Source organism: Eubalaena glacialis, chromosome 4, assembly GCF_028564815.1.
Source record: "Eubalaena glacialis isolate mEubGla1 chromosome 4, mEubGla1.1.hap2.+ XY, whole genome shotgun sequence".
Classification (NCBI taxonomy): Eukaryota; Metazoa; Chordata; class Mammalia; order Artiodactyla; family Balaenidae; genus Eubalaena; species Eubalaena glacialis.
The window spans coordinates 95,386,423-95,414,023 of NC_083719.1; the positions used below are offsets into that span (position 1 = coordinate 95,386,423).

At 41.4% G+C, this 27,601-nt stretch overlaps 1 protein-coding gene across 1 annotated transcript; it reads right to left on the reverse strand.

The window, feature by feature from the left end:
* Positions 1-13,983: 13,983 nt before the first annotated feature.
* CDO1 (cysteine dioxygenase type 1) lies at positions 13,984-26,038 on the reverse strand. Its single transcript, XM_061188061.1, has 5 exons — positions 25,626-26,038; positions 22,235-22,312; positions 20,499-20,653; positions 15,577-15,746; positions 13,984-14,703 (listed from the first exon to the last, which is right to left on the reverse strand). The coding sequence occupies exons 1-5, from the start codon at positions 25,793-25,795 to the stop codon at positions 14,674-14,676; spliced, it is 603 nt and encodes a 200-aa protein (XP_061044044.1). The 5' UTR covers positions 25,796-26,038; the 3' UTR covers positions 13,984-14,673.
* Positions 26,039-27,601: the final 1,563 nt, after the last annotated feature.

The following is a 27,601-nucleotide window of genomic DNA, read 5'->3' on the forward strand; positions in this document are numbered from 1 at the left end:
TCCCTCGTTTGCTGCCAGTCTAAGGGCCTTCCTGCTGGGGTGATAGCGTACTGTCCTTGAACAGAAAGCAAGAACTCAGAGGAATCATCTTGTTTTGAGATGAAACTGTACCTTTTAAATGTCCAGGTGTCCTCTGGACAGTCTGTTTATCAGGGACATCACTGTGAGGGGGGTAACATGGAGGGGAAGCAGTAACTCTGGTGGAGACTGAGCAGGAGTGGATGGGGCATTGTCCTTCTCTGATGATTAAGCTTAAATGACTCTTGAGTTGATCCCCGAGTAAGCACTGGTTGTCACAATGCCCATGTCACCCACTCACACCTCTGGCTCTTAATACAACATGCTTCCCAGAAGTAAATCCTTTCTCCCCAGCCTAATAAAGCTAGCCACCATCGATTGGGCATGAGATGGGGCGGAATTTTCCCACAAAGAAGGATTTGTGCCAGGGATTCCACCCAGGGTTTCTGGTATCATAAACACTAGAGATCAAGGGACTCTTTAAAGACCTCTAAATCCTGCAGATTAAAAAAAAAAATCAGCAGTGAGGTCTCTCCCTTGATGAAACAAAACCATTACTGGAATTCCAAGGTATAAAGTAAAAATGCAAAGCCAAGTTGGTTTGGTTGCTGAAGGAGTTGGGGGTTGAGGGGTAGCTTAATCCCAGATTATTAGCCTATCCTTTCCCCCTCATTAAATCTTTGGGTCTGGGGAAAATCCAGGTACCCCAGGGTTTAAATGGAGCACAGTATTTAAAAATTCCTTTAAGTGAAAGATGAAGAAACGAAGGCCCAAAGAAGTTAGAAGCCCAGTACAAGCTGTGAACAGAGCAAGGTCAGAAGTCCAGGTCTCTTGGCTGAGTGTTCTTTCTATTCCTCCTAGAACAGGGTTGTGATAGGAAAACAAAGTCAAAAGAGAAACAGACTAAAATTCAGAAGAATTATTAAGAAATAGTTTAGGCATATGTGTCATAGCAGAAGAAAGTCCCAACAATGGTAATGAGAGGGTTGTTTCTTCAAGTGTGTTCTGTAGACCTTCTGCATCAGAATGTCCTGGATTTCTGGGGAAAGTTGTTAAAACTGTAGATTTCTGTGTAAATTGGTACAGCCTCTATGGAGAAGAGTATGTAAGTTCCTTAAAAAACTAAAAATAGAGCTACCATATGATCCAGCAATCCCACTCCTGGGCGTATATCCGGAAAAGAGGAAAACTCTAATTCGAAAAGATACATGCACCCCAATGATCATTGCAGTACTATTTACAATAACCAAGACATAGAAGCAACCTAAGTCTCCACTGACAGATGAATGGATAAAGAAAAAAGAATGAAGTTTTGCCACAAAAAAGAATGAAATTTTGCCATTTGCAACAGCGTAGTTGGACTTGGAGGGTATTATGCTAAGTGAAATGAGTCAGACAGAGAAAGACAAATACTGCCTGATATCACTTACATGTGGAATCTAAAAAATATAACAAACTAGTGAGTATAACAAGACAGAAATAGACTCACAGATATAGAGAATAAAGTAGTGATTGCCAGTGGGGAGAGGGAAAGAGGAGGAAAGCTAGGGGTAGGGGATTAAGAGGTACAAACTACTATGTATAAAGTAAATAAGCTACAAGGATATATTGTACAGCACAGGGACCATAGCCAATATTTTATAATAACTATTAATGGAGCATAACCTTTAAAATTTGTGAATCACTGTTGTACACCTGAAACTCATATAATATTGTACATCACTTATACCTCAATTTTAAAAATTTACATTGATATCACATATGGAAACAGCTCTAAGAGACCACTATTAGCCACCAAGAACACTCTAAGCCCCACCCAGCTACGGTTCCATGACAGCACTCTAGGCTGGCATCCCCCTCTGACTTCTCTGCAGTGGGATCCAGAAGCAAGGAAAGGAAGAAGGGGGAGAGAGAAATGGGACAACAGCTGTTGTCACCAAGGTTGAGGAGAGCACATGCCAGGCAACAAAAATTTGCTTCAAAGGCTCATAGAATGGCAGTTGGGAAATGCACGAAGATTCAGAATCCAGAACAATATAGAATCATCCTGAGTCATGCCCACAATGCTGGAATTATTGGAAGAATCAGGAGACTCCATTATAATGTCATATTATTTCTAGTTCCTGCTTCGTGAATCTTGTACCTTTCTACCTAAGGATTATACTGTTGAAAAAAATAGTAAAATGTAATCTTCTCTTTTTTTTAAAATTTAATATCAATTTTCATGTCTTATATTTGTCTTTGACCAAACATTGAACTGTATATCTGCCTGAGTTGGACCTTACTCCTTTTGTGGGATGACATCACATCAATATCTCATAGCATGATTTCCCCAAGTGTAATATACATCCACTGATACATGTGAAATTATTTTAAATGGTACATGGACAATTTTTAATAGTTGATTAAAAGAGTACTTATTTTTAATGTATATCAGAAAAATGTATAATTAGCAAATCAAATCCCCGATTTCATTGGAATTTTTGCTTAGGACAAGGTTAAAGTGGAAAAAAGTTTAAGAAACATAATAGACCCTTCATATTAATATGGTGGGAGGTATGACATTCCTGTTTCCCAGTGGAAGTTGCTCAGCAGCACTAACTGCTCCTGGGGAAAGGTGTGTGAAGGGAAAGTGGTTAGGGAGGAGGCCTGAAGTTTTCCAGCTGGACCAGCGCCTAGATGAGTGACTAAGTGTAATCAAGGAGTGAGATATTAGCAAACACACCTGGCTACTGTCCTGAAGCCATATGCACCAACCAACATGATCAGAAACAAAGCTGATATTTTCAACTCTGTATGTCTGACTCCTAAGAATATCTCTCAACTTGTTCCAAACTCAGGCCCGCTGAAACTCCCACAGTGTATGCAGCTATGAAAGGAATCTCAGAAATATGGGAGTGTAAATTCCATGAAGACAGTGAACATGGATTTAGTTGATATCTGTATCTCTAATCTCCCAGCACATCCCAGTTATGATGACTGAGTAACAAATTACCCCCAAATATAATGGTGTAAAGCAACCATTTGTTATGCTCATAATTTTGAAGGTCATGAATTCAAACAGGGCACAGAGGGGACGGTTCTTCTTTGCTCTATGATATCTGGGATTCTCTGAAAGCTCATTTACTCACATGGCTGGCAGTTTAGGCTGGCTGTTGGCTGAAGACCTCAATCCCTGTTCTCATGGGACTCTCTATGTGATCTTTCTGCATGAGCTGGTTTGGGCTTCCTTGAAGCATGGTGGCTGGGTTCCAAGAGTGAGCGTGCTGAGAGAGAGAGAGAGCTGAGAGAGAGAGATTGAGAACAGGTAGAAAGGGACTTCTCAACAAGAGAAGCCACAGCAATGAGAAGCCGGGGCACCACAACCAAGAGTAGCCCCCGCTTGTGGCAGCAACGGGGAGAAAGCCCGTGTGCAGCAACGAAGCCCGTGCACAGCAACGAAGACCCAGCGCAGCCAAAAAAAGAAAAAAAGAAAAAAAAAAAAAGCAGGTAGAAAGTGATAGCTTAGCCTTGGAAACCATGCAGCATTACTTCTGCCACATTCTATTCACTGAACCAGGTTTCGGGAGAGGAAATAGGATAGGTTCCAGAAGAGCATGTGGGCCCAGAAGTACTGCTGGAGCCATTCGGGAAAATATAATCTGCCACACAGAGTAGCTGGTTATAAGAGAAATTGTCTTCTTCTTACTAAATTTGTATAATTGCTGTTGTAAGAATATGCTACAATTAGGTCATTGCTTATGATATTGTGAGTCTATGTAGCCATTCCTCTGGATTGTTTATCAACTCTGAAGAAGGTCTGTCCTTTAGCATGAAAATAAGGAAGGGGCTGGGGTGGGCACCGAAGTAGATGACTAGGATGAGAAAGAGAACAAAGCATTCAGGACACCACTGCCCTGTGGTAGAGAATATGATGGTACTTGGCCCGTGGGGACAGGCTGTAATGTAGGAAAAAAGAATTCAGAGAAGATATTGGTGAAATTGCCCTAGCACGATAGTGACGTTACTGTAGGACCTGGATCTATTAAAAAACTTTGTATTGTGTGCAATGTTTTTTCTAATAAAGTATTTTTTGCCAATATTTTATTATGAACAAACATATAGCCTAAAGCAATCTAGCCTATTTGTAATTAATGAGAATTCAATATTTGTTTACAGATCTTTTTTGAGGTAAAAATTTAAATTTATTTATTTTAGTATGAGTTAACTTCTCTTAGTATTGAGATAGCACCATGTTCAAGAGATTTGAGCTTTATCCTTGCTCAGGCCAACGTGTTGACGAGGGAGCAGCATTCCCTGGGACTAAGCTGGGTGGTGGCAACAGGAATTGGAGTGGAAGCATCTCACGGAAAGGCAAAACTTGAGGGCACAGAATAAGACCTGCTTGGCCTGGTGGCCTGCCTCACCTGGGATGCTGCCCAGTCACTGGGTCCAAAAAACAACCTCTCACCAGCCTGCAACTCTAACCTTAGATCACCACATTCTATTATATATATTCGTGATGAAGCTTTCAGACCCCACCAGCATGATTCTGGATCCTAGTCCTTGTAAAGTGATGCCTAGGTATTTTTGAGAACATGCAGGATGATATCTTGTGTGTGTGCAATAAATTCCCTTTGTTCCTCCTTGCTGCCTTACCTACTGATGCTGCCAATGATTCTTGAAGATTACTGGGCCTTGGGCCCATCACTGTATCCCCAGCTCTGGCCTCGAGGAGAGGGCACCACGGCCCCTTTGCAGATCCAACCCAAATCTTCCTTTGATCCTCATGCCACCACAAAAACTAAGTTGAAATGAACAAGACATCACTGAAGGCTTGGGCACAATGAAATGGACTGTATATGGTACAGAGCCTCATAGTACTGCTAGATATGGGTTCCTGAGACCTCAGGCTCAGACCTGCTCTGAGGTCCCTTAAAGGGCTGTCTCCTGCCTCCACCTGGGAAAAGCAGCCCTGTCCCCCTACAGAAGTCCCCAGACTTGTGCCACATTTTACATTCTTCTGCTGGGGAAGAAGAAGGAACTTTTCACCCCTTTTTAGTCTGTGGCCCACCTTCTCTTTCCCTCAACCAGAATCTGCCTCGTCCCAGAATGGCTGAGAGAAAACAGACACTCCCTTCAGGAAAAGCCTGCCCTACCCTGTCCCCCACCCCTGTCCCCAGATATGACCTGGCCCTCTGGCTCCAGCAGGACACCCACAACAGAAAACAGTCCAACAGAAATACCTTGCCAAAGTCTGGCGTATTCTGTCTGGTGAGGAATGCCTGCAGAATGACTTCCAGCCAGTCCCGTTCCTTTCCACCGTCTCCCGCAGAGTGAGGTGACCGTGACTGTGAGGCTGTCCTGTTCCTCCTACAGGTCTCCGCAGCTAGTCTCCTGCGGCCCCCAGCTTGACCATACACGCTATACAGACAAAAGATCCATTTGCTCCGAAGTAACAACAAAGTCTGCAAAGACAGAAACCAAATTTATATGACACCCAGAGCATTTAGCATATTTATGTCAACACCTGAAGAGAGAGAAACGATAACACCACAGTTTTCCTAAAAGCAAAGATGTAGGGGCTCCTTGATTCCTTGCTTGTATTTATGTTATTAAAAGACTGTCTGAAAATACGTTCCAAGAACAAAAAGTTAGTCTTTCGCAAACATAAATTTAGAAAGTTCTAACAATTTTTCAATCATATTTTTTCCCAAATTTCTATTGTCCTCAAAGTTTCTAAAAATACCAGGGTATCCCATAACACTTATTTATCTTCTACCTGACAAAGATTTGAAGGCTTCCCATGATTCACACATGTTATACGTGGTAGTTAACTACCGTATTTGTTGATGATGATGCGCATTTTGAACCTCTGATAAGTGCCTGTTGTCTGCCAGGTACCAAAAATGACCACTGTATAAGCTGCCATAATGAGGAGGTGCACATTTTCAGAAGGAGGCAAAACTAAGTGCATCTCTCAGCTCCATAGTCGGCAGACACCCACCTGATCCCTGTGAAACAGGAGGGAGGCGGGCAGGGCACAACCCTTTATGAATTACAGAGCTGTTGTGGATATGACGGTAACTGGTTAGAACCTACAAGACCCAAGGTGGTGGAAGATTCAACTCCCAGCAGACCTTGAGCCTCATTATACACTCACTGAAATACATTAGCATATGCTAAAGGACATGCCCACCAGCGCCATGACAGTTCTATGGCTGACCATAAAAGGCCAAAAAGTAGATGGTGACCTAATTCCTGGAAATCCCTGCCCCTTCCCTGAAATAGTTGGAATAATCCTCCTATGAAATCACCCAATCCATAAAAGCTAACCACCCTATATTTCGGGGTCTCTCGCCTTCTGAGATGGCCCACACTCTGTCTGTGGAGCGTGTTTCTTCCTTGGCCGCTCTCACTTTCAGGGACGACCCCGTGCCCTGGGGCTGCTCTCACCTTTTGAAATGAACTGCATTTTGTCTATGGATTGTGTATCTCTCTAAATAAATCCACTTCTTACCTATCACTTTTTCTCTCACCGAATTCTTCCTGTGACGAGACATAAAGAACCTGATCTTCATTAAGTCCTGAGACCAGGTGTGTGATTTCAATTAAAAGACAGTGGGTTCAAGTCCGAATCTGGGTTTTGGCTGGGTTCGAGTCCCATCTCATGGGTTCAAGTCCCAATCTGAGCTGTGTGGTTTCACCTGGATGACATTGTCCTCTGTTCTTACACTATTTGTGCTCTTTTGCTCATGATTTGGGTCTTTTCTGAGTTAGAAATCCAGGTGTTCATAGCAGCTTCTTGCCCCAGAGTCCTGGACTGCAAGTCTATGAATCTGAACCTAGCTTGAAAGAAAATCCTTTTGACTCAGCATTCAGCTCACAGCAGCCTGGCTCTTATCCAACACCGGAAGCTGTATTACTTTATTTTTCTGTGAATCAAATTAATTCCAACTCTTGGCCAATATTCTACCGTACTGGTGGGAAACTCACTTTTAGGTTTTTATTGGAGGCAGTTCCTTCCCCCACTCAGGATTACACAAGAATTCAGGAAGCTTATGTGCTGCTGAGAAAGTAAATACTTCTAGGCTTCAGTTTACCTTTGTAGTCACTGATAGGCTTATTGCTTAAAGCTGTATTGTCCCTGGAAAGATCCTGCTCTGTGCTAGTGATCAGAGTCTAGCCTTCCTAAGGGCACCATAAATCTACTCTTTTCAAAATACTTCCAGGGAATGGGGCACAAGCTCTTCTAAAAGAAACCATGTCCTTTTCCATTCAGCTACCATCCACAGTCCCCACCATACCCAGCTCCTGAACACTCACCATAGTCTCTTCAATCAGCTTAGGCTTTAGGCTTTTGGGGAAAAAATAAAATAAAAAAGGCCAGGACAGGTTGTTCTGAAGTCACATCTTTATCCCCTGAGGCAAGAGAACTCAAAGGCAGACACAATCAGAAAAAAAAAAAAAAATCTCAATGGCCCATATTCTTTCCGATTTCTGTAAAGTAGCAAAAATAAGACACAAATTATATTCTGCAAAAAAAAATTGTCTTCCTACAACTTGATACAATATGAATTAGCTGGGCCCATTGAAGGGGACTCTGTCTTAGGGGCTGTCCAGTGCCTCAAGAGTCTGTTATCTGGTAGTAGAACAAACACAAACAAATTCCTATAACCTAGAGCAGAATGTGGTAAATGCTATGTCGAAGAAAAACTAATCAATTGATCTAAGGAAGAAATGGAAAATTTTATTTGAGCCAAATATGAGGATTATAACCTGGAAACAGCATCTCAGAAAGCTCAGAGAACTGTTCCACCCTTTAGAAGTGAAGGCACAGGCACTTCCCTGGTGGCGTAGTGGTTAAGAATCTGCCTGCCAATGCAGGGGACACGGGTTCGAGCCCTGGTCCGGGAAGATCCCACATGCCGCGGAGCAACTAAGCCTGTGAGTCACAACTACTGAGCCTGCTCTCCAGAGGCCATGAGCCACTACCACTGAGCCCGCATGCCACACCTACTGAAGCCCACGCGCTCTAGGTCCTCTGCTTCGCAACAAAAGAAGCCACCGCAATGAGAAGCACGCGCACTGCAACGAAGAGTAGCCCCGCTCACCACTAGAGAAAGCCCATATGCAGCAACGAAGACCCAACACAGCCAAAAGTAAATAAATAAAATAAATTTATTTTTTTAAAAAAGTGAAGGCACAGTTAGATAAGTTTTTTGAGACAGAGGGCTGTACTTTAAATGTTGTATTATCGAGTTTACACAATCCAGATCTAAGCCTCATCGTGGCCTCTTATAAGATCAAGAAGAAATGTTATCTTTTCAGTTGTCTTGTTGATGTTAGGAGAATGTTGCTCTCTATAGTTGAGCAGGCATTTCTGCCGAAGGGGGAGATTTGGCTGATGCATAACGCAGATACACAATGCATAGTAGCGGGGAAAGAGGAGGCCAAAGGGCAGAGAAAATTTTTTCTGTTAAAATTTTTCTTGTCTTGCCATAAAATGTGAATTTTATTTCACAGCTACAAGAAAGTGAATATGAAATTCTATGGAAGCCCAAAGATGGAGGGATTCCCTCTCACTGGGGTACTTCTGAAAGAATTGGTATTTGAGCTGGGCCTGAGAGAAGGAAGAGTTGCTGTTACCCTCAGAAGGGAGGGTACTGGGACAGACCTCATTTTAGGCAGGAGACAGGAAAACAAAGTCAGTGAGGTAGGAAAGTGTTATTTGGCCAGAGCGCAGGGAAGCCTAAGATCTCAATGGAAAATCTGGCTCAGCTGGGGAGGAGAAGGGGGCAGTTAGAGTAGGAGACGGGCAGGAGATACATGAGGTGTGGTCCCAGCAGGAGCTGGAATGCAGTTCTAACAGACTTATGCAGTCCTATAGATCTAGGACTGAACATTAAGAGAAGGATTTGAGTAACTCACAACGGCAGTGCCAAGACCCCAACTCCTCAGTCTGATTTTATACAGGCCGGGTAGGAGCGATGGGGCGGTGCTGCTGCTGGGAGAGCATGGTCTACCAACTCCTAATAAGCCCTGAAGAGAAATGCCTGATCCTACCTCTTAGTGACTTTTCTGGTCACTTTAGAATATGACAGTTTTGACACCTTTTGTTTTCAACTTTAGGATTTAGCTAGAGTCTGGGACAATGAAAAAAGCCCACTTGCCTCCTATAACATAAAGCTGTACTTCTGGTGGAAAAATGTTATTCATGGGTTAGAACTGATGAAGGATATTTCCTTATTGGAGGTTTCCTTGGAGAATACTCATAAGTCTATCTGTAAATTCCTGTCTTTGGAGTGATGGGGTATGTTACAAGTTTCATTAGTAAGTGAAAGAAAAACAGCTAGCATTGAATTGTTTAAATTAGTGTTATCAGGGGTAAAAAGGTGATGATGATGTAGTTGCTATGATCTTTCATTCATTCCTTCATTCATTAACTCAACAACTATCTGTTGACCTCCCAAGCAGTAAACATCTGTTGATTTTATCTGCCTAGCCTCTTGTCTCCCCTTTCCCCTTTCTTCTCATAACGGAATTCTGATTTCCCTTGGTGACTTTGCCCCCCACACTAATCCATTTCATTTGGTGGAACCGGTTCCATCCCTGACTCCAGAGACAAACAGATGACTCAGGCTAGGGCCGAGCTCATATCCTGCTGTCCACAGTGACTCGGTCAGGGATGGGCATATGAGGCAAATCAGAGCCCACATAGCTAAATCCATAAACTTCTATGGAAAGATTGTAGAGAAATAACCCCTTATTCTGCCAAAATTGAAATGGACATTGTAAGCCTGGAGATACTGAGAATCATCTTACACCACAAGGGTAGGCTTCAGAGTCAGGAGATGCGGAGAGCAAGGTAAGAGTCCTGAAAAGCTGTTTGAAGCTTTTGACCCACCCTTGCCTGAGGACTCCCTGGACTTGACAGTTACATGAGCTCATTTTGTTCAAGTCAGTTGGGTCACATGTTGTCACTTGCAATTGAGTGAGTCCTAATCAAAACAACCTCGAATACTGGTCTGGTACCATGGGGTATAACTATGAACATAGTCCCAATGATTATAACCTGTGCTCTGTCAAATAAGTAGGAATAAAGCACAGCTTGCTCCCAATCTTTGCTGACAGAATAATTAATTGGATCCACCTGGGGAAAAGACAACTCTTTACTGTCCCGTTCAGCCTGAGTACCTCCTGAGTATTTATTTATTTATTTTTAAACTATGAAGTCAGGAACCAGTTGACAGATTTCAGACAGGAAAGCCACAGAATCACCATTGCGTTGTTAACTTTCTGTCCCTGCTTAATTGTTTTTCTCTTCTGCCAAAGGCTCAACGTGTCCCGGGCAGAACCAACATCTATTTTGGGTTTCCCGTTGCCTAGCAGTGTGTCCTTGGGTAAACTATTTTATCTACATCTGCCTACATGTCCCCATCTCTGAAATGGGGAGGGGAGAAATAATACCCCTGTCTCACTTTAAAGGATTTCTCTGAAGTGACAATAACATTTTTCTATATATGCAAAAGTCCAATAACAGTGAAAGGATAAAAATGTATATTTAAACAATCCATGCAAACCTTGTCTTTATTTTGAATTGGCTGAATAGCCTTAGATATAGTGGTATATGCTGTCAAATATTTAACAGACTCTCTTGAGGTAGAGAATTACATACTTTGATTTGTAGTATTGACAGATTGCCACAATGTAAATATTCCCATTATGGCCAATTTTAATCTACCACTCAGCTTGTGAAATTCCTCAGTATTAGCTCCCACGGGGCTGTGTGAACCTGGCCCGGCACAATGCTGCTCTGGGACAGCGGTTAACCCTAACCTCACCTGCCTCATTTTCCTCACGTATCAAAAGATTTGTTTGACAATATGCTCACTCAAGTACATTTCATCTTCGTGATTCCATGCTAGCATTATATTTATCAGTTAGATGAATCCTGCATAAACTCATTATAATCATACTTTCATTCACTGAAAGGTGCATCATAGTGATCTATTGCTGTAATGACACTTTTTTTCTTATGACATGTCCAGGAGGGCTCTTGGCATGGAAGGCTAATCAATGTTCAATTGCATTAGATTACTTTCTAGTTCTATATTTCTCCCCTTCATGTGCAAGGAATTTTTCTGGTTGCACTTTTAGGTAAATATACATCCCACTGCAGGATATGATATACAGATTTAAATATGTCAAGCAGATGACCATCTCCTTGAGCTTGTATAAGGATATCCCTCAGACTACTGATTTAGGCTTAAGTCAGTGCTCAAAACCACATTCAGTAGATCTCAGTCTCTGAGATTCTTTACACCTCTTTGTGAATTACTTAAGAAATAAACAAAATACCCCTCATTAAGCAACCTGAGGCATGTTTTCAAATAGCACATAAAGCCATCACATCTTCAATCATTCAAAAAGGTCAGTGACAAAAGCAAACAAAAACCAAATGTCAGGAACGCATCAGCTTTCTTATCAGCATGGGCAGAATCCTAAATTGATCATTAGTTTTCTCACGAATACAGGGCTTTCCTGTTTGTGGTAAGTAATCTCTGTGTCAAACTTCTGACAGTTGGAGGCTTCAAGAGAACACACTTGACCAATGAATAGGTGGAAGTGGCTGAATTGAAGTGATGACATCAGGTGACAGCTTTTGCACTCAAGTGGTCCTCTCCAGCCAGGGCAGCTTGCCATGACCTTCCACTATTACCTCATTTTTGGGGGCTGAGTTATCTTGGTTGTTTTGTGATAAAGACATGTCAACTGATATTTGTGAAATGACGTCACATACATGGTTATTCATTGCAGAATTGTTTGTAACTGTTAAAGGTTGGAAATCACGTCAAAGTCCATCAATAGAGGACTGGTGGACTAAACTATGATACATTCATACAGTGTAATACCATGCAGCCAGCCATCAGTACAAAAGAATGAGGAACTGTTTGTATTCGGATATGGAAAGATCTTCTTATAAGTGTACCATATGGACTTTAGAATGCTACCCTGTATAAACAATGGGGAAAAGTAAATGAGGAAACACAAGAGAGTGGTAATATAGGTTAGGTTACATGGAGAGAGGAAAACTGAGAGCCTGGGGATGGGATGAAAAAGATACTTTTCACCACAATGCCTTTCATATCGTTTGTATTCTCTATGATAGGAAGTCTTACCTATTCCAACACACACACACACACACTTTTCTCCCACATACACTTTCTTTAAAGAAATAACTTATTGTGGGAAAATACACGTTTACTATTTTAATTATTCATAAATGCCCAATTCAGTCATATCAGATACATTCACGATGCTGTGTACCCACCATCACTATCTATACCCAAATAATGTTCATCAACCCCAACAGAAACTCTGGACCTGTTAAACCATAACTCCCATTTCCCCCTACCCCTTAGCCTCTAGTAACCTCTAGGCTACCTTTTTTTCTCTATGAATTGGCCTTTTCTAGGTATCTTGTATAAGTGGAATCATATATTATTTGTCCTTCTGTGTCTGGCTTATTTCAGTATCCCACATACACTTTTCAAAAAAACATCTATCAATCAACTAGATAAAGTTTTGAAAGTCTGCAATGTCTTTAGAAAGAGAGAACTGACCTTGTGAAATGTGTGGATATGTCTCAGACAAGGTTGCACCAGCCTCTGGTGATTCCTAGAAACCTCACTGTAACTTTTAAAAGGTTAGCTAGTAGCCCAGCTTGCTAATGCCTTCCTCGCTCAGAAAATGAAGTGAAATAGCCACCATTTGCCACGAGCCTTGGGAAAGCCTCACACATGGCAGAGCTCTTTAACTGGGGCCTAAAGGCCTTCACAGGGTCCAGGAATCTTTTCTGAAAGTGTATGCAAATTTGTTGTGTGTGGGCCTTTCTGGAGAGTTCTTTAGCATTTGAGATTTCAAAGTGGTTGCAGTCAGAAAAAAAAAAAGACTAAGCACCATTACTAAATGTAATGCTGTCCCTTCCCATGAAACACAGGTAAGAGGCCTTCATTCATCAACCAGTTTGTCCAAGTATATGGTTAATGAACCCACACCAAAAGATAAGCCTCTGACATGGGCCTTGCACATAGCGCCATGAAGCTTCTGACTTCTGACCAACAGAGCTGTAGGAAAATAAGTTTGTGGTAGTGTTACAGCAGCAGTAGAAAACCAATACAGTACCTAATTCACAAGGAAGTTTTCTGGAATTCAGTTTGTTAGTACATCTAAACAACTTATAACAATGCCTAGTATGTTGTAAGTACTCAGTAAATGTTCATATCCTTCTCAAAGAGGAGGAAGCACAGGTATAAAGATGTAAATAATTCTATGATGTGGTATAAACACCACAATCAATGGCCTAACCAGAACCATCTTCAAAGGACTCTACTTTCTAATTAAGTTCCCAGAGATAATACATTCCAAGATTACGACAGATATTCCTAAGAAAATTGCCTAAAGTGGGGGCAGCAAACTCAAATGCCCATGTGGGCTTTGTAGGTAACATGAATAAGGGAAACAGGCAAGCTGGGAATTGCCGCAGATCGGGGAGGCAGCCCCATCCAAGGGGCAGATCCCAGCCCAGTTAACGGATAGCAGTGAAAATGCAATGCAGGTTCAGTCTTGCCAGATACTTCAAAGTCCATTCCTTCTTCTGTGAAATCTCTGGTTTTTAACTGTTGAAATCCAATTCATATCTAAACACATACAGACCCCACACACAATTTTCAGGCTAAACTGATTGTCTATGAGCTGCCCTAGGGCCAGAGACCCTCGGGTTGGTATCTCTGGCCAGTTGGTGAACAAGCCCCAAAAGGTAAGCTCCTTTTGAATGCAGTTTTTGGCCTTCTTATATTCTTACATCATAAAAGCATCTTTTGCAGTGCTTTTGGTAGTCTGCATAAACCTAAGAAGCCGTGAATTATATGAAATTCTTATCATGTTAAAGAGAAAGACAACTTCAAATTATGTTCAAATCCACTTTTATTAAAATTATTTGGCAATTCTGGCAGCAGTACAAAGTCTTTGACCACTGGACACATTAGACATGAGTTTATAATTTTGGTTTGTTGTGAGTTTGGGTACCTGTATTTTTCTAAATCTTCTGCCCTTCATTTCATTACCAAATGGCAAAGCGCCTTAAGTTTCTCTATCTACAATACCCTATTATTTATAGAACAGGAATTTGTAAAATAAGATTGAAAAAATAAAATGCACAGATTCAAAAAATTCTCTTCAAATATTAAGAACATACAAAGTATATTGAAGACATCTACATTTAGTCCTCCAAGTAACAAGGTGGGTGGTTTGATGTCTTGTTTTTATTTATTGCTAATTATAGTTCAGAGACCAGTGTTTCCAAAAACTATAAAAACCTTCATTGACATTCCCAGTATAGTTCCAATGGGTTTAGAGGGTAAAATGAGTGGAGCACTTGATTTGGCCTTTAAAATCACAAGCCTTTTTATCTTTAGTGGGATTTTTTTCTTCTACAGTAGCTCAGGGCACTATTTGCTTACTTAATGCCTTATAATTAGCATCTGCCTTATAGTAGATCTAAGTATTGGCCTTGTAAAGTATATTACTGGACAGCAAATGGAAGGAGGCCTTCCTGTCCAAGGCAAAACTTTCACCGGACCTTAAAGTAAAACTCAGAGGGTCTGGTGCTCCTTAGTTGTTCTCCAGGGATCCTGAAGTTGTCTGTAAGAAAGAAAAAAAGAAAGCTGTGTAAGAATCTTTACATGAGACATTTCTGCTTGTTCTAAGTAGTCCTGCTTTTCTGGCAGTATATGAAAATCCACTGCATGGCAATGGAGCCCTGTTGTTTCGTTCCTGTGATAAGAGTATCTCTTGGGGCTTGGAATGCAGGAAATAAACAGAGCAATCACTTGAGAAAATTCTGCCCTAGCTTCTTTCAAAGGCTGTACTTTCATAAGACTGATAAGGATGTTCAGTCTTTGTTTTCATGCATTGTGTATTTCTGGGCATTCCCATGACTAACTAAAGACCATTCCCATTCCCCAAATGGCCAATTTATTTCAGTGACAGAAGATTGCCACACCATATTATTGTTGGTTGCCATCACTACTCAAAGACAAAGCAACTTGGCAATCAAAACAGGCAAGTTTCTTTATTTATTATTATCAGAATAGGGTCTCAACTTTGCAAAGGTTAACTATGTAAGTTATTTGTGTTATCTCAGCAAACTGGACCTACGAACATTAAGTCACAGTAGTAGCAGTTTTATCAATATAGTTCTCACTCTTATTTCCCTAATAAATGAAGAGAAAATATTTTCTTTAGGAATAAGCATACAGTTTGAAATTTTGAATAAGCAATTCTTTGCATCTAATTTAAGTATTATTTTATAAGTTGAAAATACAGTCTCCAAAGTTAAAGAAAATAATAGAATATAATGGGCCTTTTCTCCAAGTTAAGGCTTATCTCAAGAATACTTAAAAATACTTAAAACTTAAGATATTTAAATAATATCTAGAACAAAAAAGCAATGCATCAGCGTAATGCTGCCAACCCACAAAGCATTTAAACACAGGAGAGAGAAATTATACTTACAAATGGAGTCCTGATTCCAAATTTGCTATGGAATGTCATGGTGACTTTGTTTTTATGTCCTGTTCTTTGATCAAAGGCATGGCATGTATCAAAAGGCGGACTGTACAAGTGAAGGCTCACGGCAGGTTCTGTATGGCTAATATTCTCTACTCGATGTAAGCCAATGGAATCTAAACAATATTGAAGAGGGATGGGTAGATGAAGGAGCTTAGATGCTAGCTGTAGGTAAAAATCTGGTCAATTGCCCAAGATCCTAAATCAACTGATACATATGAATTATTAAAGATTAGTTAGAATTGAACTTCCAGTTAAAAATAGTAAACGACACGCATTCTGCTTTTTCCTAAAAACTTCCCTACAACTGCAATAAAATAAAAAAGGCATCAACATACAAAGATAAAGGGAAAAGAAAAAACTTTTTATTAAAGTTTTAAAAAAAATCTTTAAAAATTTGAAAGCTTAGAAGTAGATGGATGGCTTTGCAGAGGAGAGAAAGCTAAATCCTCAGCTACTCTTGGAGATGGCCAAGAAATAACCTGATTTATATCCTGAAGCTAACAAACAGCTCAAGAACTGGCAGCACATGTACTTCCTAAAATGAAGGTGAACATGGGCTATAAATACAAGGACTGGTTGAAGCCTATTTAAGTTTCGTCACAAAGCTTTTTCACCACCTTACCGTCCCTCCATCCCTGGTAGAAATCGGAGATCTATTCTCTAGAAAGAGTACAACAGATAAACTCAGGACTGGTGGATACCCGGTGAAAAACAGGTGACTTAAGTGAAAATTTACACATTGAGTGGTAAGATCTCCACTTTCTTCATCACATGGCTGTCAGAATGCTGCCAGACAGGAATTTCTTCTCCAGGCAGGAGATGGGAAGCAGCTTCTCTGAGAATCTGATCAGCTCAAGAAAAAAGTCCTGAGGATATCACCATTGACTGTTCCTCAAGGAAAAGATTTACCAGATGATCCTAGAGTAAAGTCCAGTTGACAAACACCATCCATGTTTGAAAGCTACCAATTAACTTTTTTGTCTCTGGTTTTTAAATATTAGCACATAGTCAAGGCCATCACACATGTGAGCAGAGCCTCTAGTATAAAAGAGGCCAGAGCAACCTGAAAAAAAGGCAACATGAAATAGACACTACTCAAGAGAAGGCTTAAAAAAACAAAACCAAAAACTTATCATTAATATCTTCACAGAGCTAAGAGGAAGGGAATTCCCTAGCAGGCCACTGGTTAGGATTTGGCGCTTTCACTGTTATGGCATGGGTTCAATCCCTGGTCAGGGAACTAAGATCCCTGCAAGCCACACGGCATGGCCAAAAAAAAAAAAGAAAAAAAAAAAAGAGATGAGGAAAATACTATATAATAAGGACTAGAGAATAAAAAGAGCTTTTAGAAATATAAAGATGATAGCAGAAATAAAAATCCGAATAGAAGGGTTGGAAGAAAAAGCTGACAAAGACTCAAAGAACAAAGGGCCAAAGACAGAACATAGGAAAGAAAAAAAAAACCAAAAAAAACAAAGAACTAGAGGACTAGTTCAGGAGGTTTAATATCTGATCAACAGTAGTTTCAGAAACAGAACAACAACAACAAAATCAAAGAAACAACTTGAGAATATTTTCTTGAATTGAAGGACATAAATTTCTAGATTGTAAGAACCTACTGAGCTCCCACCACGAGTGTCATGAAACAAACTGCATCACTGTGACACTGGGGACAGAGAAAAGACACCCAAAGAGAAGTCCCCAAAAGTTTCTAGAAAGAAAAAATAGGATTCATACATAGTAAGATTCAAAAATCAGAATGGTACCAGGCTTTGAACAAGAAGAATGGAAACTAGAAGACAAAAGATTACCTTCATAGTTCTGAGAGAAAATGACTGCCAGGTCATGATTTCATATCCAGCTAAATTACCTACGAAGTTGCAAGGGTTGTACATGGAGATTTTTAGATATAAGAGGTTTCAGAAATTTACTTTCCATGAACCCTTTCTCATAGGGCCGTTGGAGGATATGTTCCACCAAAACAAGGCCAAGAACCCAAGACAAAGCAGACATGAGACCAGGAAACAAGGGGAAAAGCACCAGGAGAGAGTAAAGGGAAAGCCTGGATGATGTGAGGGGACCACAGGATGAGCCCTGGCCAACCAATCCACACTGAAGGAAGTCAAAAGGCCTGGGGGAGATGTCTTCAAGAAGATTAAAATAAACAAAATACTTGATTTTTATAACTATGTTGATAAGAAATTTATATAGTAAGGAGAGAGTTGGAAGATTAATCAAGGAAGGAATTCAGTGTATTAGTGTAGTTAATATAGGCACCTAATTCGGCCTTACGCTTTATGATCTAGCTCCATGAGCTTGCATGACAAAGAAGAGCAAAGCCCAGAAGCAGACGACTTTGGTTCTACTCCCAGCTAGACTGACTACCTTTGAACAACTCAGAACTTCTAGGATCTTCTGTCTTCCTCATTTAAAAAAATGGGGCCTAATTCTCAGATCTGCAAACTCTTTGATTCTATAGCCTACTGCTTTTATAATACACTGGCTTGCTTTTGAACAAAAGTTAAACATTCTGAAGAACTGACTGCCCTTTATACAAATAACTTTTTTTCCTCCAGTTGCACCTCCAATAGACCACCCAGTGCAAGCAAAGATCCCACAAAAACAAGTCACCCATCCTTCAGAAGTCCCCAAAGCTCATGTCTGATCCCTAATGTTAGTAATCCCAGCATTATTATTATTATTATGTCTTTGTCTCCTTTTCCTTTATGCCAATGATGTACTCTCTGTCACAGTAATATCAGACCTTTCTTGGTGATACTTAGGGATGCCAGCTTGGATGAGGCAATGTTCACCTTCTGCTTATTACAATAGGTAACTTGATCTCCTTGCCCCACTCTCCCTTTCTTCCACCCTATGACGCATATTGCTACTGAATTAATCGAGATATTCCCGAACAAAATTCTGCTGACCAAAGAAAGTTTTTACTTTAAGCTAGTCTTGGAGGCTAAGGCCCTGATCTTACTTTACTCTCCTACTACTCCTATCCAAGCCCATTCATCTTCCCCTCCGGATAGACCATTCCTGCATAGTCTTCATTCTTTGCAACGTTTGAATGAACAACGTTCTTTGAACATGGGTTGTGCCTTCACCCATGTTCTTTCTTGTACTTGAAACATCTTTCTCCCCTAATCACTATCCATATCTAGCCCTCCTCCTGCATCTGTAAAAAATCAAAGGTTAAAAGTTGGTGGCTTTTGAGTAATGCATCTACAGAAATATTTAGCTTGTCCTATCCAGTATTTTACTGATTGGCAAAATTTCCCATAACAATCAGAATTTCCCATCTCTATGGAAAAAGAAGTCAGGATGATGTCATTGGAGCTGGGTGACCACGTTGTCCCTTTAGACAGGGCAGCTTGCACACCAGTTCCCACAGCCTAGTTCCGGCCTGCATCACTCACTCACTTTACCTGCTTGGCTCCTATAGACTTTTGCATTGAAGACCCTTGAAAAAAAATCTTAGGTGTTCTCCAAGATCTAATGTAGCTTTATAATGACTCTATGACTCTAGCTGAAAGTAATTATTCTGAAAGGCTTTTGGCTTTATTGTGAGCAGTACCAGCAATCTTGTTCTTAGAAATCTGGTGTGCCTGCTATATACAGCAACCCTCAAATAAGAGTTTCCTACCACCTGAGAAACTAACCCCTTTGTGCTATGTGAATGGGGGAAAAACTTCCTATACAATCTGACTTCTGTAACTGACTTGCATTCTTAAACTAACTGAACAATTTAGGCCAAGTATCAAGGCCAATACTGAACGTTAAGATCTAAGAAGAAAGAACCTGCTTTGCCAGAAAAACCTCTGTAATATTTTATTTTATATAAGTGGGATAGCATCCCAACTAAGACTATGGGCTTTGGCATCAAATTCTTTGGGTTCAAATCCTGAGTGACCTTGGACAGGTTATTTAATCTTCCTATGTGTTGGCAATTTCATCTGTAAATGGGAATAATATAAAAAGTTATCTCAGGACTTCCCTGGTGGTACAGTGGTTAAGAATCCACCTGCCAATGCAGGGGACACGGATTCGATCCCTGGTCCAGGAAGATCCCACATGCCACAGAGCAACTAAGCCCGTGAGCCACAACTACTGAGCCCATGTGCCTAGAGCCCGTGCTCCGCAACAAAAGAAGCCACCACAATAAGAAGCCCACTCGCTGCTACTAGAGAAAGCTCGCGCATAGCAACGAAGACCCAACGCAGCCAAAAATAAATAAATTCATTATAAAAAAAAGTTATCTCATGGAAGCTTTAAGGAACTTTTTGGAAAGTTACTAAGTCCTTTAGGAACACAGATGTTAATCACTGCCTCTACTGAAGAGCATTTGGCTCTCCCATATCACGTGTAGAAGAAAGAATGAATTCTTTGTAAGAGATCTAGAAATCATTGCTAAATAATGTACTTCAAAAAGTTTCTCTTGAGAATACTCTTTTTAAAGTAAGCTGTATGCACTTTAGTAAAACAGGGACTAGTTAGCATTCTTAATCACTTCCGGAACATTTCTTTACATTTTCTAATCAAAGACTAACACTTCCAAGTCAGCCTCACGCCTTTATTAAAAGACTCTACTTATGTAAATTCATGTTTGATTCTAACTGTCCTAAGACTTGGTAGGTAAATGACTCTTCAGTGGATACTAACCTACATGCATATGTTTTTAATAAGTGATTCCAATCCACACGCAAAGCTTTAAAAAGACAAAACCCACTGCTTTTAGATCACTTCCTAAGCAGATGAAATCATGACTCCATGATCCAACTTCTATTGCACACATGTAAGCAAGCAATATTTCAAGTGGGAGTTCAAGGTTTTTCCCACTTGTTAGAAAAATTGGATGTTACCGTTGATGTAGGCACACTGGTTTTCCCTCAAGATTCTTTCAGACTTCTTGATCATCTCATTGGATTTTTTGTCAGGCCAGGCAAATAACGTCTCCTTTAGATTTCCCTGCAGCATCTTCAGAAAGCAGTGGGAGTCAGTGTGATCGTGGATACTGCTATATACACACAAAATGACAACTAAACTCAGTAGATGGTCCAGAACCCACACTTGTAACAATCTGTCCAGAGCTTACAGCTGCAACTGTCAATAGGACGTCTCCCAGGCCAATATCCATTTCAGCTGGAGTTTTAAATGTCATCAATTTATAATTCAACATTGTTCAGGGCAAAGTAATAAAACACTATGTCTTCCATATCAATGCATATAAGGGGTACAGTTTTGATCCATAACACTACTGAAGAACAATTCATCTTTTTAAACCTTGTTGTAATACTACTTTGATAACAGAAACACAAAACCAGTAACCATTTATCTTCTCCAAAATATAGCTTTTAATAACTCAATTAAGCTGGGCTAGAAATTGACTTAAAAACTACATTAGAGAAATTTTAGAGTGGATAAAGATCCTTTATCTGTAACTGCATCACACTGAGAAGATCACATAACAGTATTTTTTCCCCAGGCTTTTTCTTTTTTCTCCTTCTTCTGGGGGACAAAAGATATGCACATGTGTGTTACCAGCTGAAAATTATACTATAAAGCATATGAAATGTTAATATTTTATACATTTAGAGTATCCTCTCTGTGATTACCTCCCAATATTGATGGGAGAAAAAAAGCAAATTGGATCTGGGGAAAGAATTTACTCCTATAATCTTAAATAGTATTTAAGTTTATTAAGTAGTATTAGCTATAGGGTTGATTAAAAAATATGAACCTGTATACGCTATAGCATGTATTTCATATGTTGAATTCTGTTACCCCATATATGTACCATGAGAACTTGTTTCCTAATTCACAGAGCCTCGTTCTACTCCTGACATATAATCTGCTTTCAAAAAATGTTGAGAGAATGAAAACAACTTCATTCTATATGAGTAAATAAATGCACTCTATAGACCTAACTTTCCAAAATCTTGTAAATTCATGTTTTCTTTTTCCCACCAAAAATGGGTCTGGATTATTGTTTTTTGTTTTTTTATTACCATTCTCAAGAGACTGAGAAGGATCTGCTTAAAGAGGTAACAATACTTGACTGGTAGTAAGACTTGCAAATGTATAAACTAAGGAAAAATTAAGGGAACAAGTTTCAAGAACTGGTATTAGTCTACGTTGTCTTATCTTCTGTATACAGAGAATAAACAATTAGCTTGAAGTAGAAAGAAATTTTCTGAATTTGTGAATTGCTTTTCTAGCTCCAAATCTGGATGCTTTGGTCTTTGGTCCGACAACTGTTTACACACTTCAAAGCACCACAAAGGTCAAGGTTTAGCACAACTTCATAGAAAGTTTAACTCCACAGAACACAGAGAGATTAAATTAAGCTGGTTACTTACCTCCACCTCCTTTGATTTACTACTCATTTTGGGGGAAGGTCTCTCATAATACATGGTATATGCTAAACCCCTCACGCTAATTCCCATGAGAATTTTTGCTGGGATTAGGGGACATTGCGAACAAATAATTACAACATGCGATTTGTTAGTGCTCACAAGGCATGTGGCCAGCCTGGCACTGTACTTTTCACATGCTGGAATAAATACTGAATAAATATCTGAATGAATAGTTGTATTACCTGCCATGTCCTTCGCCCCAACATAGAATCATGAGATTAAATTTTCCATTTCCTTGATCCACAAGATTTCGGGTATATCTAAAAAGAACGTTTTCAGAAGTTTGAATTTGGTCGATGAGACAAACACAGGGAAAAATAAGTGTGTCATACAGTATCATTCATTTACAAATGCTAATATATTTACCTCGAAGCAACTTTAAATGTGGTTGTCTAATTAGAAATCGAGCACAAATGAAAGCAAATATTTTTTCACAGTTCATTTAGACATTTTTGTATTTTGAATCACTGTGTTTATAGCTGCTCAGTTCTAATTAATGGCACGAAAAAGGTAAGAGAAAAAAATTAAATTCCTTGAGTCTCCATGTGACAACCTCAAACTAATAAAAAGAATAAAAATTTCTCACAGAAAGCATTTTGCACTACTTGCACTACTGCTCTAGGCAAGAATGTTGCTATTGTCTTTTTTTCCCCCTCCCTGTAGCTAAACCAGAATTTGAGAAACAAGCTTTCATTAAAAAGCTGTTCTAGAATTCTCCTTAGTTTTACTAGAGTCCAGACACAAGCAACATCCACATTCAAAAGCATCATGATGAAAAGTCTCCACAAATAAAGTGGGCGTTGACCTAAGTACCAGGACAAAAGCGACTACACTTGGGAAGTAAAATAACACTCTAAACCTTTTACAATGAGGAGAAATTAGTAATTAGCCCCCAGAAATCCCAAACCAAAACAACCACATCCACACCATCCCCCCACCCCCTCCAAAAAATCAACTTTAAATTAGTTTCTATTGGTCCCACAGGTACTCTTGACACCATCTAATTAACAAAGTTCGATAATTATGACATTCATTTAGACTAATTTTTTTTAAACATTTTATTGGAGCATAGTTGCTTTACAATGCTGTGTTAGTTTCTACTGTACAGCAAAGTGGATCAGCTATACGTATACATATATCCCCTCTTTTTGGATTTCCTTCCCATTAGGTCACCACAGAGCACTGAGTAGAGTTCCCTGTGTTATACAGTAGGTTCTCATTAGTTATCTATTTTATACATAGTTTCAATAGTGTATATATGTCAATCCCAATCTCCCAGTTCATCCCCCCCGCCCCCCGGCCCTTTCCCCCTTGGTATCCAGACATTTGTTCTCTATGATAGACTCCTTTTTCAGGAAAGGAATCTTTATCCCTTTTGTTTGTTCACATGGTCATCTGTTCACTTATGTCCCACATGCCCCTTCCTCCCCTAGGCTGGAGGCCAGGTGCTGGCAGAGTAGGATCACTGAGAGAGTTGATTAGTAAGTGGTTTTTAGATATCAGTCATCCTTACTTTGTAGCCCTTTTAATGACCTAGCAGGCAGCTGTGCACACAGCCTTTAATTCACAGTAAATGGTTCCTGTACCAGGGATCCTACTTTTCCCTCCTCCAGCCCTAGGGTCTTGCTTCTCTGGGACTTCTTCCAGACAATTTACTGCTTGGCCCCCAGTGGAACATATTTTGTCTTGATTCTTCTGCACTGGCCTTCCCAAGGTCAGAGATCAGATTCCTTCACAGTACTAGGACACTTATTACATGCGCAAAATACTACCACATTGATTTCTGCTCTCCCATCTCCCTCCCTCCCTACTCCAAATGCCTACCTAGGAGTGCACCCATTATTTTACTGAGCTGTGCTTCAGAAACCTGTGGAATAGGTCAATCCAAAGGTTTCAAGTGGTTTAGAGCTTGTCAATTAAGATAAATTCAAGGCCCCTGGAAATGCCCTTGTTCTATAGATTAAAAGCCCATACAGCGTACCTTGGTTAATTAATTTCACTTGGTCAGTAATAAATCTAGGCAGAAGAAAACTATTATGGCACCTCGTGTCTACAGGAAGTTTAGCAGTGGCTTACAGTGTGGGCTCTAGAACAATAATGCTAATTTGAATCCTGGAGCCACTAAGGGACATTAGTATGACCTTGTGCAGGTAATCCAACCTTTTCATTGCCTACTATTCCTCACCTGTAAAACAGGGATAAGAATGGTACCTATCTCAGAGAGCTGTTGTGAGGTAATCAGTTAATACATGTGTCAAGTGATTGGAAGATTACTAGAGCCCATAACAAGCCTTCAATTACTTGCAGCTAATGGCAAAATTATTCTGGTAGCTTTATTGGCAGCCACAGAAGGATAGGAACCAAAGGAATTTCCTAGAACCACTTGCAAGTGGAAAACAGGATCCTAAGTAGACTTCACTTTTCTATTTCAGTTCCTAAAGTACAACTGAAACAGCCCTTGGCGACAAAACTTTACCAAACACACTGTCTATGCTGACGTAAAGTGACTAACTGAACCGGCTTCAAAGGAAAGCTTCATCTTTTCTTATTCTTCTCTTTCAACTATGCTCCTTTCCCTGACCTCATCACAACCAACCATTAAGACTGAAGCGCTGGTTACCCTTCGGAAAAGAAACCCTCACTCTTCAGGGTGATTAAATTTTACTTCTCTCCCCAGAGGATTGGTAGGCTGTTTCATTTTTTACTTAATCTCCCAGCCAAGGCTGCAAGAAGCAGCCTCCCAGGGCATCTCACTCAAGCACCTCTGAGGAGCAGGGGTCTTCAATTTACATTCCAGACCCTCAGATCTAAGGATAAGAAAATGCATATTGCTTGGGGGCTGAAAGAGAAGCACTCGTTTATTTCGAGAACCTGACAGTGGGTTTACATAAACCCGCAGCCCGGGGAGTCCAACTGGTTTGGGAGAGGGGGCAGCATAAACTGAAAAATAGCAGCTGACAACCCCAAGCCGTTATTTTGTATTAACAAAAATGCTTGTTTGCAGACGCCTGCTTGCAAGCGACCGAGGGAGAAGTGATGGAGAATTGGTGTCGTTTAACTGCGTCCTCCACCGTCACCCTTTTCTCCGGACCGCTGTTGGAGTTCTTTCCTGAGAACACCCCGGTTAGTCCAGACAGCCAGAGTCTGAGGGCGTCCAGCCCCCGGGGTCTCCCCGCATCTCCTCCGTGTCCTAGGCTAGCGACGGCTCCGGGGGGTTGGGGGTGGGGGTGGCAGAAGGAGTGGCCGTTCGGAAGCCGAGGGGTTGATCAACGAGAAAAGAACAGAAGACTTGCACCGCTCGGTGGCCTCCCCTCTGGGAGCCTGCCGCAGTCTCCTGCCAGTGGGGCACGCCTTCGGCCCAAAGCGCCGAACGCCCGCCCCCGGGTTCGCGGGCGAGGAGGCGCGGCGCCGGGGTGCGGGAAACGGCCGGGAGCACTGGGAGGGTGGGCGCTGCGGGCGCCGGGCGGCCCGCGCTCTCTGGGAGTCAAGACCCGCTCCCCACGCGCCCGCGCCCGCTCGGACTCAAGAGTCGGCGCCGGAGAGTCTCGGCGCTCAGGGCGAAAGCACGCTCACCTGTACTGGTCGAACTTGGCGTACACTGCCCACTCGGCGGGGCTGCTCTCGTAGGCTTCCAAGACGGCCTGCACCTCCTCCACATTGACCTCCTCGCCGGCGAAGAGCTGGTGCAGGATGCGGATCAGATCGGCCAGGGTGCGTGGCTTTAGCACCTCGGTCCGCTCCATCCCTTGCGGACTGGCGGCGCGCGTCTCGCTGCTGGGCTGCGATGGAGGAGCTGAGCGAGCCGAGGAGCCGGGGGCGAGAGTTCCTAGCCGCTAGCCAGACAGTTACACACAGACACGAAGCCCCCAAATGCACGAGTGCCACAGCGTAAAGAAACCCCCGCCAAGATACCCACCGTGGCAGATCAGAGTACGGGCCGCGCACACAAATCTGGACCAAACCTGCTAGGTTCGGCCTCCCCGGGCCCTTTTTAAGCTCTCGGAGTCACCGGGAACGTACCAACGTCCCTCGGAGGGTGGGGAGAAGCGGGGAGCGACCTGAGAAGGGCGGCGGAGGCGGCGAGAGCGTGCGGACAAGGCCCACGCACACGGCTCCGGCTCCCTCGGCACCCCGGCCCTAGCGGAACCCTTCTCTCCCGGGTCCCGGCGCTCGCGGTGGGCTTCGCGCAATCTCTCCCCCACCGTAGCAGGCCGTCTTTCGGCCGCCCATCCCAACCCCTCTTCCCCCCTCCCCCGCTCCCTGAGGCTCCTCTGTGCTGCCTTGGTTTGCGACGCTAGGACGTCGACAGAAGGGGTCTGGAGAAGGGGCGCAGGACGCTGAGGAAGGACAGGGACGCTTCCTTCCAAATGGAGCCGAGGGGTTGATTTTGAACAGTTTACAAAGGTTGAGGATGGAGTCCGCTCCCAAGGTGGAGAGCTTCTGTTCCGTCGATTGAAACCATCGATAATATGCTCCAAGGCTAGGTGAAAATAAGTCAGTCTTCTTTTAAAAAAATCTAAATGTGCTGTGCTTAAATTACAGTTTGACAAGGGAGGCTGGGGTCTAGAGCAACACTGGTGAAACAATAGAAGGCCGGGTATCCCTCTTTGATTTTTAAAATCAAACATTTCCTTTAAAATATTGATAATATATCCAGGGCAAAGACCTGATGTTTCAAGTAATGGGTCAAAGAAATGCTGATTTTTTTTTATTCCTAATACAGTTATTTAAAGGGTTCTAATCAGATTATTTAAATCCTTCAATTCTAGGCTTGTGCTTGAAGTAGCCTACCGGTAATACAAGGAAATGCATTTCTATGTTGTGCATAGCACATAGCAGCTTTGAGATTAACACAAATTAAGTATGAATGAAAATAAGGAAAAAGTGAAGGACAGAAGAAATGCCAGTAGAGATTCCTTCTTTCTCACTATAGATGGATTCAGGGTTATTAAAGGTCTAGACTTCTGGAAGACTGGTCTGTTTCTCCCAGACTTTGCTCCAAGGTATTTTTATGTATATACATATGTATGTATATGTGTATATACTGTATATATTTAAGTTTACTAGTGCCACCTGCAGTCTTAAACATCCCTGATTAAACTGATTACACTATAAGTATTCTAACAATGTTGTTAGGAAGTAAACATAACACCTCAATCATCATTGTTCCAAAGGGCTACAGGTAGAAAGCAATCCAGAGGCCTACCTTTTGTGATGTAGAGGTGGTTAATTAAAGAATTATGGGACAGAGTAACTCGTACCCTTTTCATCATTTACTCATAATTTCTTTATTCTCGTCAGTGTTTTCTATTGAGTCTCTTAATTACTTCATTTCAGCTATTTTAATCCACAAATATTGGGAATGAACAACAAAAATCGAACACAAGCTTAACTTTTCTGCATTTCATAGTGGATTACACTTCTCTAAATTTTTCAGACCGTTCTTTTTCTACTTTCTCTAGCTCCTCCTGACATTCAGAGACCTCAAGGATCTTTCCTAACATAGCCATATTCACACATTCATATTCATTGCCTCTCTAAGCCCCCCA

What these genes read in the sequence shown, in the direction of transcription:
- CDO1 (XM_061188061.1), bottom strand. Translation starts at nt 25,795, where the DNA reads ATGGAGCGGACCGAGGTGCTAAAGCCACGCACCCTGGCCGATCTGATC. An exon ending in GCCAAGTTCGACCAGTACAG is followed by an intron (nt 22,313 to 25,625) that starts GTGAGCGTGCTT and finishes CGTTCTTTTTAG; the next exon opens with ATATACCCGAAATCTTGTGG. An exon ending in TTGGAATCAGGACTCCATTT is followed by an intron (nt 14,704 to 15,576) that starts GTAAGTATAATT and finishes TCTTTCTTACAG; the next exon opens with ACAACTTCAGGATCCCTGGA.